General features: G+C 38.5%; 1 protein-coding gene across 1 annotated transcript in view; it reads left to right on the forward strand.

Annotated features, from left to right (window-relative positions):
* The first annotated feature begins 8080 nt into the window (after positions 1–8080).
* igfbp2b (insulin-like growth factor binding protein 2b) overlaps positions 8081–15773 on the forward strand; it is a 47340-nt gene continuing 39647 nt past the window's right edge. Inside the window, exon 1 of the mRNA XM_051710964.1 lies at positions 8081–8716. Coding sequence (XP_051566924.1) covers positions 8368–8716 — 349 coding nt within the window. The 5' untranslated portion in view covers positions 8081–8367. The remainder of the gene's footprint in view (positions 8717–15773) is intronic.

Here is a 15773-nt window from a genome sequence, read left to right on the forward strand (position 1 = left end):
TTTACACCTGGTCTTTTAAATGCATCTCCTGTGGCCACTTGTGATCGGATTTGGAAGGGAGGGAGGGACTTTGTTTCATGATGACGTACATCAATCACTATGTCAGTGTACTGCATGATAATAAATTGCAATAAAGTCAGAAAAGACAAAAAAGCGCAAAAAAAAATGATCTAACACTGCGTTGTACAGTAAACGCATGGTGCAATAACTTAAAATGTTAACATCATGAGACATTTACATATATGCATTTGGCAGATGCTTTTATCCGAAGCGACTTACAGTGCCCTTATTACAGGGACAATCCCCCTGGAGCAATCTGGAGTTAAGTGCCTTGCTCAAGGACACAATGGTGGTGGCTGTGGGGATTGAACCAACAACCTTTTGCTTACCAGTTCAGTGCTTTAGTCCACTACACCACCATAATTTCTTTAAATAACCCAACGTTACACGATTGCTGAACAACAATAACTTTTGCAGATTATTTAACATACCTATTATTCGTGTCGCTTCTAGTCTTGGTCTGCTATTAGGTCTGCTCTGCTGGCTCATATCTCTAACTGTACAGCCTGCCCCTATAGGACGCATCAGGAACAGCAGGGTCATAAAACTGCTGGGGCCATATAGCTGCCTGTGCTCCAGGCCTGCAACCTCCCCCTACATGCTCAACCGCCAAAGTTAAAACTCTTGTTTTAGCGCAGCAGTTGATTGAGAGATGGAGGGTGGCGCTTCACTGCTGCTGGGATGCATTCAGGACGGATTAACGTTTACGCATCAAATGTGATGTGGTCACATTCGTTTTTGACCACATTCGTATGTGGTTTTTGTTAGGGTGACCATATGTCCTCTTTTTCCCGGATATGTCCTATTTTTTGGACCTTAAAAAAGCGTCCGGCCGGGATTTCTAAATTTTCGGCTTTAGTTGCATTATGATGTGCATCTGGTCTAATACTTCATTGTGTGTTCATGCATATTTGCATTGCTTTAACCCCTCTTTGTAAGTCCCGCCTTCTCGCACAACAATTGGTCAATTATAAGAGGTTTGCAGCAACTATTGGCCAAATCCCTGCCTGTCAATCTCTCCGCGAACGTGCGAAGCGCTGTTGTGTTCGGCATCAAACAGTTGCTTGACAGCAGCAGCAAATGACAGCTGAGTGGGAACAATGCCCAAACGAAAGTGCAAATGTACAGAAGATTTGCAAAAAAATTCCCATGCTTTCGTCCAGGTCGAGATCCGTGGGAAGCAGAATGTATGACATGTAAAGCTGGCACTTATGTGTCAGTTGCTAATAAAGGTGCAAGTGATTTAGAAGCACACATTAGCTCTGCATGAAGGGTCAGCAAAAGGTGAAAGTTCATCAGGTAAATTAACGGACTACTTTTTGCGACCAGGTAAAATTATCACATTGCTTCATTTTCCATGGCCATTCAAAATAATTGTAATAGTAAATGAAGGTACACTCATGGCATCAAATATTTTATTTTAGTACATGGACATTCAAAAGAATGTTGGAAATTTATATATATATATATATATATATATATATATATATATATATATATATATATATATATATATATATATATTTATGGTATGCTAACAGAGTGTCTTTTTCAGTGTATTAAAGTTTGCATTCATAGTAACACTGTTTTGAACCCTAGTATTCCACCCCACCCCAATCCCCCTGTTTTTGGTGTCCTCTTTTTGGAAAACCAGAATATGGTGACCCTATTTTTGTGATCCGATCACAAAAAAATTTCAGACCCCGTTTAGACCTGTATTTAGCATTGAACACATTTGATCTGATTTCCACTCAAAATGAAGAGTTCTGAATATCACCTGTAAAAGAATAGTACCACCACTGACGTGTAGGTGGCGCTCTTTCTAGTGGAAATGCTAGTAAGTTCAGAGATGGCGTTGAGGGACCAACTTGTTAGACATTACCTCACAGACCAATCCAAGGTGGCTCAAACTTCATCCTTTGCCAAGTAAGCTCTGCCTGGAAATCCCAGAATTTAACCATGGGTCAAATGCAGGAAGCTTGTTAACTATGGAAATTGTAAAAGTGTTTTTTCCTGATGCTCTCTTGCCTTGTGCATTAGTAGCATGGGCAGGTGTCCCTTTGCTTGGATGCCAGTTTGCTCAACCCTTAGCTGTCTTCCTGGATCTTTTTGCCCAATGTTTGACTTTTTGACAATATTTGAAATTTCTAATTATGGAAAATTTCTCACACACTCACATCTATTTTTAGTCAGAAGAAAATGCAAGAAGACTGAGGTTGTTTATCCAGTTCTGTCTGCTGTGTGGTGGGAATTCTTGCAAGACATCAAGTGATTTAACAGTGCCATCTCCACTTTTCCCTCTGTTCTTATATTCTCTACTTATAAACTTATAAACATGTCACCAAAAAATTAACCTTTTGTTATTACTTACCCACCTTTATGTTGTTCCAAAATTGTATGCTATGATTTTTGTTTTCTTCTGTGGAACACAAAAGGACAGTTTTTGAAGAATCTTCATACTCTTTTCCATACAACAGCAGACTGAACAGACCATATCTGTTATTCTCCAAAAAGGACAAAAACACCATGAAGGAACCATAACAGTACATCCATATGACTCATGCACTGTATTCGGAGCCTTGAAACCATATAAATATTCCCTTCCTCATTCTCCATTCTGCAAATTTGAGCTGTCAAGTTGTGTTCGATTGTAACACACACAAGAACCAATGCCATTTTGGCATCAGTGACATCAAACCTGGTGGAATGCGTTGACACAACATTTTTTAATCTGAAGATCATCATGAAAGAGATTTCAAAGCTTTGATGGGAAGATAATCAGTGAATAACAACCTAAATTTCAGACTGTTCCTCACACAAAGCCATCATATGGCTTCAGAAGACTTGCAATATAGCATACATTATAATTAGGGCTGACGATTTAATGCATTCATTTAGTGTGATTAATTATATTGTTTAAAACTGTCTTTTTTAAAAATGCACACAATTAATCATGTCCCCAGACTTTAACAAATTTTTTTCCTACATCATAGTAATTCATGTTTTCAGCAGGGGGCAGTAAGTGCAGATCTGGCTGTAGAGACGTGTTTTTTTTAAGTTCCAGACTACATTTAACTTGACACAGCATCCTAAAACATCCTAACAAAAGTTCTTATAATAATTCTTGGGCAGATTGACAAATTCAATTGCAAAATGGATGGCTGTGCTGTAGGCCAATGATAGGCTTATGTTGAATAATATGGAAATAAATATACTACCTTCTAAATATGTTGTCTAATCAATGCTATTCTTGTCTGCCACAATAATGTGATGTATTTTTTTTAATCCCCCTTTTTCTCCCAATTTGGAATGCCCAATTCCCACTACTTAGTAGGTCCTCGTGGTGGCGCAGTTACTCACCTAAATCTGGGTGGCGGAGGACAAGTCTTAGTTGCCTCCGCTTCTGAGACCATCAATCTGCACATTTTATCACGTGGCTTGTTGTGCATGACACCGCAGAGCTCCGCATGTGGAGGCTCATTCTACTCTCCGCGATCCACGCACAACTTACCACGCGCCCCATTGAGAGCGAGAACCACTAATCGCGACTACGAGGAGGTTACCCCGTGTGACTCTACCCTCCCTAGCAACCGGGCCAATTTGGATGCTTAGGAGACTTGGCTGGAGTCACTCAGCACACCCTGGATTTGAACTCACGACTCCAGGGGTGGCAGTCAGCGTCAATATTCTCTGAGCTACCCAGGCCCCAGTGTGATGTATTTTAATTATTATATTTATTGTGTATATTTATGATTATTCAAATATGATTATTTATAATAAATTAATAATTTTATATTTAATTATTTTTATCGGGGGGCCTTTCTCTGCAAATATTGATGTACTGTACACGTATGTGATTAATTGCAATTAATTTGATTAATTAATCGGCATATCATGTTAATAAGTAAATGAAAATGTTAATTGATTTACTGCCCTAATAATAATAAGTCACATGGACAATACGTTTATGGTGTTTTATATTGTTATTTGGTCCTTTTCTGATCTTGACAGCCGTGAAAACCTTTTAAAAAGACTCCTGTTGTGTTTAATGTAAAAACTAAAATAAAAAATAATAGCATACATGTTTGGAACTACATGAGGGTGAATACATAATGACAGACTTTTCGTTTTTGGGTGCATTCCAATTCCTATTATACAACTATAGGTCTTCTTGTCTGAAAATAACCATCATAATCCAACAATTATTCTTGTCCATCAGAAAGAAAACTTCTGACAGATGATTTGTTAAGCAAATTTGACGGCATGTGTTCTTTTGCTGATGACATACAGGGATTTGTATGCTCAGGACTAATCAAGACTTCAGCCTAAAGTCTCCAAAGTCTCTTTCATAAGCCACCGGCCACACAGGCATGAATACCCCACAGGATCATAGACAATCCATTAAACAAAGAATCCTTATGCCCGACAGCTTGTTACTACAGGCTGGAGTTACTCAGTAAGCGGCTGTTTCTGTGCTCGTAAATCAACAGTGATCAACAACATTCAGTCTCTACGGCAACCATGAGAGACAGACACATGGGGTAACAGAAGCACTGTTAAAAAAGCATGGTTCCTGACTCATGGGATTCATACAGAGAGATAGGCCTGAGTGATTTGGTATAAGAAAGAAACAAACTAAATACAAACTGAGCAAAAGCTGTTGTTGTCAAGCCCAGCTTTTCTGGCAATATGGCTAAAAAATAACAGTAGCGGCAACCAACAACATTTACATTTAGTCTTTCAGCAGACACTATTATCCAAAGCGACTTACAGATGAGGAACATACCTACCAATTTGTCTTACAAAAGTCATCAATATCTGCAGTATCACACTGGCAAGTTCCAAGAGTAGCTATAGTAGTATAGAAGCTTGCGCAGAAGAAAAATACAAATAAAAAAAAAGTTTATTTATTTATTTATTAAATAATAAGTACCATTAGTGCGGGCAGGTTAAGTGCTCTTGGAAGAGGTGTGTTTTCAGCTGTTTCTTGAATGTTGAGATGGTTTCAGCAGATCGGTTGTAGGTTGGAAGCTCATTCCACCACAGAGGAACAGAGAAAGTGAATGATTGTGAAATGGACTTTGTGCCACCACCAGGCTCTCATTCATTTTAGGCAGTAAGTAAAAGGGTACTGTTCCATTGGCTATCCTGAAGGCCAAAGTCAAGGCGTTGAATTTGATTCGGACAGCTACAGGTAGCCAGTGGAGGGAAATCAAGAAGGGGGTGATGTTAGGCTTCTTTAGTTAATTGAAGACAAGACATGTTGCACCATTCTGGACCATCTGCATTGCGCTAGCTGGGACTCTGGCAAACAGAGCATTGCAGTAGTCCAGTCTTGAAATGACTAAAGCCTGGACCAGGAGCTGCGCAGCATATTCAGACAGAAAAGGTCTGATTTTTCTGATGTTGTAAAGTAAAACAAAAAGTGCACACATACAACCAAAAATTATTATTGGTGACAATTATTATTGCTTTTGAATACACCCCTTTCAGCCAGTATGCGAATAATAAAGGACTGAACCCATCCCAAAAGAATTTTAAAAAAGGCTGAATATATTAAAAATATGTTGATTAACATATTAGTTTCAACAGTGTTTTCAAACATCCAGTAAGCACCAAAATTTTGCTTTAAGTTAGTCCGAGTTTAATCAAATTTTTATCAAACTGCACAATGATGACTCTAAGACATTACAGATATCACAGCATGATTTTCTGTAAAGCTGCTTTGAAACAATGTGTGTTGTGAAAAGTGCTATACATATAAAAATGACTTAATTTGAGAGTTTGCTGGATGCTCAAAAACAGAAGACGAGTTTGCCTGAGGAGGTAACCAAGGGCAGACTGGCCATAGGGAGAATCGGGACTTTAACCGGTGGGCCGGCCGCGAAACGGGGGCCGAACAGGCGGCGATAAGCTGAAATAGGCCACCACGTTATGGCGAACAGGCTGCGACTGGCTGAACAGAGCTGCAAAACGGTACTGCGGTGCAGAGTCACTGCTATTCTCTGTAGCGATGTGACAGCATCATTAGTTTGTTATTAATGTAGCTTTTCAGTATTTTATTGAAAAAGTGGAATTGCGTGCTTACAACCACTACAATATTATTTTCAGATATTTTCCGACGATATTTCTGCAGTCACGGCGTGTTCTGTATTTTCTATCGGCTGTTCAGAATCAACTACCGATTACCGATTTGTGAATGAATCACTCTTTTGAATTGCTTTTTAAAATGTATTTTTATGAATCAGCCATATAGTAAAAACCAGAGGCGGACTGACCATCTGGAGAACCAGGAATTTTCTCGGTGGGCCGGCCGAGAAATGGGGCTGCGATATGCCAAAGGGGGCCACAATATGCCGTAGGGGGCCACGATAAGCTGAAGGGGGCCATGAAACGGTGCCGCGATATGTTGAAGGGGGCCGCGATATGCAGGAGACAGCAACACACATTGCCAAACCTGCAAGTTCATCCTGTACTTTGCTAGTGATGAAAAAAGTCTTTATTAAATTCAACACATGCACGTTCAGCTTTTAGGGTGTGTTCAGACTTGTAGTTCGTTTCTCTTGGTCAGGACCAAAAAAGAAAATGATACATTTAGTCCTGCTTTGCTTAGCATTCACACTGGCATTTTTAACACCGAACCTAAAGATAGAAAACAAAAGGCATCAGGATAAGGTCACAACCTGATTGGACAGCTTTTATGACGTATATTTAGCGACGGAACTTGCCGAACATCCAAAACAATGCTGGATGCTGGGCTAAATGCGTTCGTTGGATGTATATATGGTGGTTTTTTTACCAGCTGAGAACTCGGTGCCAGGGATTCCTCCACTGCACACATAAACGATGATATGCTGCAAGGACGGCTGACGGCGGTTCCGACGCCTGTACCAAACTGTAATGGGCAACATAGCTCCTATGATGAGAAGAACCAGGTATGCTTGAGGTCAGTATTAGGCAAATAACTTCCGGTTATTGGTCCGTTTAGATGTCTTTGGTCCATGCTGCATTCATATATCAATCGAACCACACTAGAGTTTGTTTGGAATAATCCACCTGAATAGTGGGTCTCGGTCCGCTTCCAAATGAACTCGGTGCGGTTTGATTGATATATGAACGCAACATGGACCAAAGATGTCTAAACGGACCAATAACCGGAAGTAATTTGCCTAATACTGACCTCAAGCATACCTGGTTCTTCTTCATCATAGGAGCTATGTTGCCCATTACAGTTTGGTACAGGCGTCGGAACTGTCGTAAGCCGTCCTTGCAGCATATCTTCGTTTGTGTGTGCAACAGAGGAATTCCTGGTGCTGTTTTGACTCCTTTACACATTTTATTAGCTCTTCGTTTGTTCTCAGCTGGTAAAATACCACCATATATACATATATAAATCCAACGAGCGCATTTCGCCCAGCAGCCATCATTGTTTTGGATGTTCGGCAAGTTCAGTCAAAAAATATACATCATAAAAGCTGTCCAATCAGGTTGTGACTTTTTCCTGATGCCTTTTGGTTTTGTATGGTTAGGTTCGGTGTTAAAAATGCCAGTGTGAACGCTAAGCGAACCAGGACTAATAAATGTATCATTTTCTTTTTTGGTCCGGACCAAGAGAACCGAACTACAAGTGTGAACACACCCTAAAAGGATAGCTTTTAGCTCCGCTTGCTTTTTTTGGTTGCTTAGCTAGCTATTTTTGCAGCTTGCATAACATGTTACCTATATTGTTAGTACTGTAAAATTATATATATAATTATAACTGAAAATGGGATCTTAAAGTGTGAAAAAGCATTACATATCTTTGTCATTTCTTGAATATTTTTCTTTTCTTTTTTTTAACAGTTTCTGTTGTTGTTGTTGTTGTTTACCTAATCTGTTTTTCGTAAAACCAAGTTACCACAGTTTTAGGTTAAACGTAGAAGGCTAATGGTATTTTGGCTGGAACTATGGTTACTATGGTATTCTTTTTGCTAAGCACCAACCCAAGAAACAAAACAGCTGTGGCAACGAAAACAAATACACAAACATACATATTCAAACAATTATTCCCACAAAGCAAGCGTATTTCTAGATAAACCCGTAGATGAAACAGCCAACAGTCAGACTGTAATATGCAGTGGTGTTTATTTGACAGTCTTGCGATTTGACTGGCGTTTGACGTGATGTAATTTCGGAGTAACATGACCGCAAATAGGACCCTGCAGAGATCTCAGGCGAAGCTCACCTGTCCCCAAACGCACTTTTACTTTTCTACCTGAAGTCGCGTGCAGAATCCTGCCATATATATCAGCCTTTAAAGATAACGGAATGTTTTCTGCATTGCTCTGCAGTTTGCTGCTCCTACATGGCTCGCTCGGGGAGATCGTGTTCCGCTGTCCGAGCTGCACCGCCGAGCGTCAGGCGGCGTGTCCCAAGCTCACCACCTCATCTTGCGCAGAGATAGTCAGGGAACCGGGTTGCGGTTGCTGTCCGGTTTGCGCCCGGCAGAAGGGCGAGCTGTGCGGCGTCTACACGCCGAGATGCGGGAGCGGTTTGAGGTGTTACCCTAGCGCGAATTTCGAGTTACCACTGGAACAGCTGATACAGGGTCTCGGACGATGCGACAGCAAAGTGGACCTTGAGCCCACCATGCCCATCCCGGACCCAGGACACAGTGGTGAGTTACAGTGTCTGGAAACTTAAACCGATGCGCAACTGTTGCCAAAATGCATGCATATCTCAAGGATAATGTTGCAATGTAGCTTTGATCATGTCTTCTCTCATCTCCATGTCCCTGTTCTTGGGAAATCAACATTTAAGTCAGGATCAGAGCAGGGTCTTTGTTCTGGCACTCTTTTCTCCACCATCTTGTTTGATTGTTTATACAGCCCTTTGTTTGATCACCAACTTATGCCTGATGTGCTTATGATGCATATGGTCACTCATTCTTGATTTTGTTTATAGCAGGGTTCCCTCAGTCAAGGAAAACCTGAAAATATATGGAAATTTCTAAATAGCCTGGAAAAGTCATAAACATTTCTATAGTCAATAAAAAAAAAAAGTTAATAATTATGCTCATCTTAATAATATTTAATAGGCTAGATATTGCTCTTTGTGACTGAAATCTTTATACATGATCACAAAAAATCCTCATCTGGTCACTCTTCCCTGATTTTGTTTACACCAGGGTTCCCACATTCATGGAAAACAAAATATTGTGCTGGTAAGACATTGCTCTTTGTGAATGATTTTAATCCTTTTCCAGTAATCGCCAGCGAAAGGAAAACTCATGAAAATGAATTGAAAAGTGTGGAAACTGTGTTATGTTCACTTTAAACAGTGCTTTTTCCATGCTTTTATTGTTTTGGTCCTTAGTTTTGATCAGTTAGCACAGACAAACTAGATCAGTAAGCAGCATGACTCCTTTAGGTCAGCTGCTTTTATGTGTGCTTACGAAGCAGTTGGAGAGCTAATATTTTGACCATGTTTTTGAAACCAAGGCTTTTGGGTGCATGGCCGGTGTTGAAACTGAATTGTAATTGATCTGTTGGCCATGAGACCATTGCTCCAAACTGTAAGCAAACAAGCTTATCACCTCTTAAACTGTCAGTATTGTGACATTTGCCTTTCCGATTCGCATCAGTCTCTTTCCTCTTCCTTGTACTCTGCACTTTTTTTGAGTCTGATATGTGCTCTGGTTGCCAAAAAGCATGAATATTTCATTTATAACTTGACTTTTGCATAGAAAATTGGAATACGTGAAACTATATTGACCTTTCAAACCATATTGACCCATTTTACTGTCTTAATGCATGTTCCTTGTTTAATTGTGCACGATTCATCAGTGCACATTAGACAAAAAAACTTGTCTTTGTAATCTTTTCTCATTGAATGTCCTGTTTCGCTCAGAAATCCATTTCAGGTTGACTTTAATTGGATAATACATGCCGCCCCTTGCCCTGATGATGCCACTTGCATGATGCGATGCAATGCAATCGTGTATCTTGAGGGTTATGAGACCTTCTTTTTTGCTCTAGAGTCTAGGATGAGCAGTTTCAACCCATTGCTATGCCAGTGAAATGTGACCTAGATTTCTTAAAATAAAAAAGAATTTTCAAATTAATGATGTCTAAACTGTGCTAAAGGCCTCTGCTTTGAAACAAATTGGCTGTCATTGTCATGTTGTTAAATTTCCAAGAAATCAACAGGAAAGGCCAGTGTCGCCTGGCACAAATTGGACTTTCGCACAGTAGACTTTGATGCCCGTCCAGGCACCCTTGTGAAAATCTCTCCCGCCACGCTGTCTGAGCACCGTCTGAATGGTGTATTTTGGGATACCAATAAACGCTAAACAAGAGTTGCCCAAACCCAACAGTGGCAATTGATCTGCTCACCTCAAACACTTTCATACAGTTCTAGACATAGTGACAGCTTCAGAAAAGAGAAAAAACTATGATTTTTACCATTTAGTCAGCCAAAAATGGAAGTCACACTACAAGGGACGCAGAGTGACAAAGCGACACAGCGACACATTCTCATTCATTTTCAATGAAAGCACAGTGACTTCTGGCGACACGAGTGCCAGTGACCGTTGGCGACAAGATGTAGGCGTGGCGAGTGATATGACAAAGTTGAGAAAAGTTTAACTTTATGCAAATGACGAGCGGCATTCGGGAGCGACTACCAGTGGGAGAGAAGGCAGGGTCATTTGTCTCCTGTGAGATACTGTTGTCCAGTGCAGTAAAGACAAAAATACATGCAAGTCCTACCCAAATGTTTAAATGTCATGATTGTTACCATCTATTACCATCTAATTGCATTAGTTTATATCCAGCTGGTCACGTTTATGCATTCGTTAGCCAGCTAATTCGCATATTTAAAGCCAGTAATGTGAGAAAGCAAATTAATATCTTCATGCAGCCGAGAAAAATGTACAAAGAAATCAGAAATGTGTCTGATTTCAATAAAAAAAAAATTATCCTCAGTGTAATACGATGAATTCAGATCGATCACATTCTTGCACTAAAAAAGGCTAGACACAGCCCAACAAATACAGTTTAACAGAAAGCAGGTGTCTCAAGATGCTTTTAAATTTCTTTTTATTTAGACATATCATCTAAAAAACAGCGCTCCTGCACGAGACGCTGAATAAACAAAAACAAAGGGAAACAAAGATGTTCATCTAGCGTGCGTTTACATAGAAAAACAAATGGATGGTTGCAAAAACGTTCTGTGTAAACAGCCCCTTACAGTTGGTGGAGCTCTTTGGATGTTGCGTCTTGCTTTCTTATAAGCGTTTCTCAGATTAAGCAATGAGTTGTTTAAATGCTTTGTCAGGAAAAATGTTCAACTTCGAAATGTGTGTCTTGAGATCCTTGCGTTCGGTTCCAGTCTGTTGTGTTCCGTCTGTTTGAACAGCCCCTGGCCTGGGCTCATAATATGAGCCATTTCACCACCGAGTTCAGCCGAATACCACTGCTATCTTTAAATATTGCTACTATACATACAACTGTACTGAATAAAAAACAATGTGGTATTTCGCTGTTATTATGAAGCTTGAGTCTGGAGTAGTAGGAATCAGTGCAAGTGTAACACCATGTGAACTGTCTATTGAAGCGTGTGTCCCCCCCCCATTTTACTTTTGACTTAACATTTGAGAATATGGACCGACTAAAACTTTGTATTTATTTTATGCACATTAGTTAAAAATAAAATGCTCTTTTTTTAACAACCAGGATAGGAATGTTCTGTGCAATAATATAATGGTGCTGAATGGTTTATGTATTTATTGCGCCCTCTTGTGGACTAAGGAAACAATGTCAATTTAAAAATCAGCTGACTTTAAAATTAGAATATTAGTTAATATATATATATATATATATATATATATATATATATATATATATATATATATATATATATATATATATATTAATATTTATATATTCATTTCATTTAAAAAAGTACAAAGCATTTTCATGGTTCAGTCAGTAATGTTTATTTTTGTAATAATGTTCAGCACTATTTTACTTTGTGTGTTATTTTTCATTCAATATCAGTTTTAAAAACTATCGGTTGATTAATCGGTTATCGGCAGGTACTGCTCAACTTAGTTATCGGTATTGGTAAAATCCACTATCGGTCAACTTCTAAAAGATATGATGCATTGAGGATTGCCGCAGGTTACATAAAACGCTTTCCCTTGCAGAATGAGGCAAGAGAATTGATTCCTTGTCAGGTTAGAATAATATCTTAGTTTTACCATCAGTGTCATCTTTAATCAGCATTTCAAAAGCTACTATGGCCAGATGTGCAGTCCACCAATAGCGTTAGAGCGACAGCAACTTCATAATACAGAGACTAGCAACACCAAGCGACAATGACGTTAGCGGTGTAAATGGGGCTTTAGGCAGACTGCTAAGGAGCCTCAGACATCATTCACTTTTATTGCATACTTTTCCCATGCATTATTTTCTGCCAAGCATTTTATGCATTCCACAGAAGAAAGAAAGTCATATGGTTCATTTTAAAAATATATTTTAAAAGACAATACAGTAGTTTTGACAATAAAATTTTGCAAAAATTACATGTTTTAGATGTAAAAAGTATGATTTTCCTGTATAATTAATGTAAAAAATGTACATTATGTTTAACAAGAGATTACATGTAATTTTTATAGTAAATTAGAGTACAAATTACAGTAAAAAACAATAATCCCACAATTCCCTGCATGACCCATCATATTTCATTATATTTTATGGGAATATTTTCTTATTTTAATATCAGTTACGTACATTGGGGTGTTCTGTTTTATATTTAATGTAGTTTAGTTAATGTTTACTGCATTATTTAAATTTCACATGTGTGTTACTCTGATGGTGTTTAGTGTTTGTGTGAGTGACACTGAGCACTGTCTCTACATGTTTATTGGTCATTGCTCCTGGAAGAGCCACTATTGGTGAACTTCATGTCATCATGTGCTCTTCTGTAATTTTTTTGGTGATTACAATATCCTTATGAAGTAAAAAACAGATTTTTACAGTTTCAGAAGGTTAATATCAAGTTGATCATGTTTTTTTTACTGTAAATTTAACAGATTTATTATTATTATTATTATTTTTACAGTGAACAAATAGATAAATAAATAGTGAAACAAAGAGAGAACAATAAATAAAAACACTGTCTTCTTTGTATTCATATTTCACTGTGCACATGTTTTTGTCCACTTTGTGACAGGGTCTTAGCCCAATGTTCATCATGATTATTTTTTTGGAACCCAGTGAACTTGAATATTATATTATTTAAATTTTATAATATCATATTTATAATTATTATTATAAAATATTAATATATTTCTGTAATAAAATATTATCTTGCTGCCATGCGGTCCAGTTAAACCAAAGCGTTCTAAACCGTCGAGCTTTTATTGTGGTGGAAAAATGCTGGAAGTGTTTCTGTGTGTAGCTAAATTCACAACAGCTGCAGAAAGTGCTCCTCATTTTAACATTTTCTCCTCCTCTGTCCACAAATACCCAGTGCCATGGGGTGTATTATTTGTATTTGTATATTAACTTTTAGCTGCCAAACTTGTTTGGAATTAAGCAAAAATGAAATTGTGTGAATCTCGAGCTCTTTAAATATAACGCGCTCAGCGCATGTAAGGAAATGGAACCGAGGACAGAGCAGCGCACACAATGTTGGAAGCGAGCAGTGCAAGTTCACTATTTATTTTATTAAACCGCAGGCCTCAGCGGCACATGGTCATATGGCAATTTCAATTTTATTTCTATTAATTGTGCAGCCCTAGATCTGGCCCTATCAAATTACTTCCATGACGGCGCGTGCATCAGAGCATTTGAGAAACATTTCACACGCTCTTCCAGACAGGAGCTGCTCTGGGTTGATGTCCACGGTGCGGCACTTGGAGTTCAATTGAATGACACATAAACGCGGCATTCATGGCATTTATATTTTCACTTAAAATTCCCTTGTTTGGGCATTAAAATGTGATTGGAATTTAAAGTGCACAATAATCGCGGTTATCTCAAATAACCGCAATCAGATTATTATTTAATAATTGCGACAGGCCTACTCAATCGTCTTAATTAATATTTTTGACTTGAATAAAAACAGGTAATTTCGATTTTACCACATGAAGCACATTTTGTTTCTGTTATCTGAGATTGTTTTTACAACCTAGGGTGAACTGGTTTTGTGAGTATAATTACTGAAAGTCTTTTATAGGAAAATATTGAATTATCTGTGTTGGCCCGGTACTGCATGTTTGTTGTTTAGCGTCTCTCTCTCTCTACGTTAATTAAGGAGTGAAACAGTGAGCCGACCTAATGAATTCAGAGGAGGCTCTCTATTATGGCTCATTAATGCAATGAACTCTGATTGAATGTAATAATGAAAACTCACTAAAAGGTGTTGAAACCAGGACGTCTGATCCACCTCTTTGTGCTCACTGCATGCCTTTGTGTTGTTACGGCATGTTAACTCAGCAATTTAGCTTTGACAGAATGTTGTGATTTGGCATCGTGACATTGCATTCTAACCGAAAGCCCATGTGCTGCATCGAGGGATATGAACTAGATTATATGCAATACTGCAGAATCATTTCCCTGACTTTTGATTATTTAAAAAGCTAACTGTTGATACTGTATGTGTGTGGGCCCAACTGTGGGTGCATTGCACCACCTGTAGTTAGCTTTGTTTATCTGTCAGACTGCTGCTTCAAACATAATCCAGCATGCATGAAGACCTGATGAGAGGAACTTGTTTAGTAATGACATAACATAGTCAGTGCACATATGCCTGCTTGGACACTGTTCTAATTGACCTTTCGCTAAGCTCCGCCCCCCTTGGCTACCGTTGCACGCTCTGACAAGCTCTGCAGAACTGCCCATAGGAATGAATGGGATATTGCAGTGAATGGCACGGTATTTGGCATAAACGGAATGGATAATATAATTACGTGGGCTGGAATGAGATTCGACAGTAATTTGATCGATAACTCTATAGACTGTGAATCAGAATTGAGGCAAACAATTATCACAGTCACATTAAAAGAGAAAAGCATCACTTGATAGGGATTACAAACCTCATAACATTAGTGTAAGTGAAAATAACTGCTTATAATGACTTTTAACACTCATTTTGATGCTGTGAACTGTTTATTTACCATCACCTCAATCAATACATAAATGGATGCTAGGTTGTTAGCTTTAATTTACCTTGGAGGAAATGTAGGTGTCCTCGCTGATGTTATACATGCTCATTTGGTAATGAGAAATGACACACTTTAATCTATAGCATGCTCTTTGCAATAATTATTTAAAGATTTTTTTTTAAAGAAAAAAAGAACACTCTGTGTGTCCTCTCTACATACCTTATATCACTATTACAAATGACAGCAACAACGTTTTTTAAATTTATTGGATTATTTCGATAAAATCTCACTTAAAACTACTCAAACACATATTACTCAAACGCTTGTCAGAGTAATTGCGGCGGGGCAACAGGTACTAAGACTTGATTGGTCAGAAACGCTTTTAAGGCGGGGCTTAGCGAAGGGTCAGTTGCATAGTATTGGCCTTAACTTTGGATGAACTGGATGCAATAAGTAAAAAATAGGCCTACAAGTTTTGTCCATATACACATTTTCAAGAAGAACTTTATTTAAAATGTGTCTAATTGTGGCCTCAAACTCTTTTGCACCATACAGTATGTGT

The sequence above is a fragment of the Myxocyprinus asiaticus genome, chromosome 11 (assembly GCF_019703515.2).
Source record: "Myxocyprinus asiaticus isolate MX2 ecotype Aquarium Trade chromosome 11, UBuf_Myxa_2, whole genome shotgun sequence".
Taxonomy (NCBI): Eukaryota; Metazoa; Chordata; class Actinopteri; order Cypriniformes; family Catostomidae; genus Myxocyprinus; species Myxocyprinus asiaticus.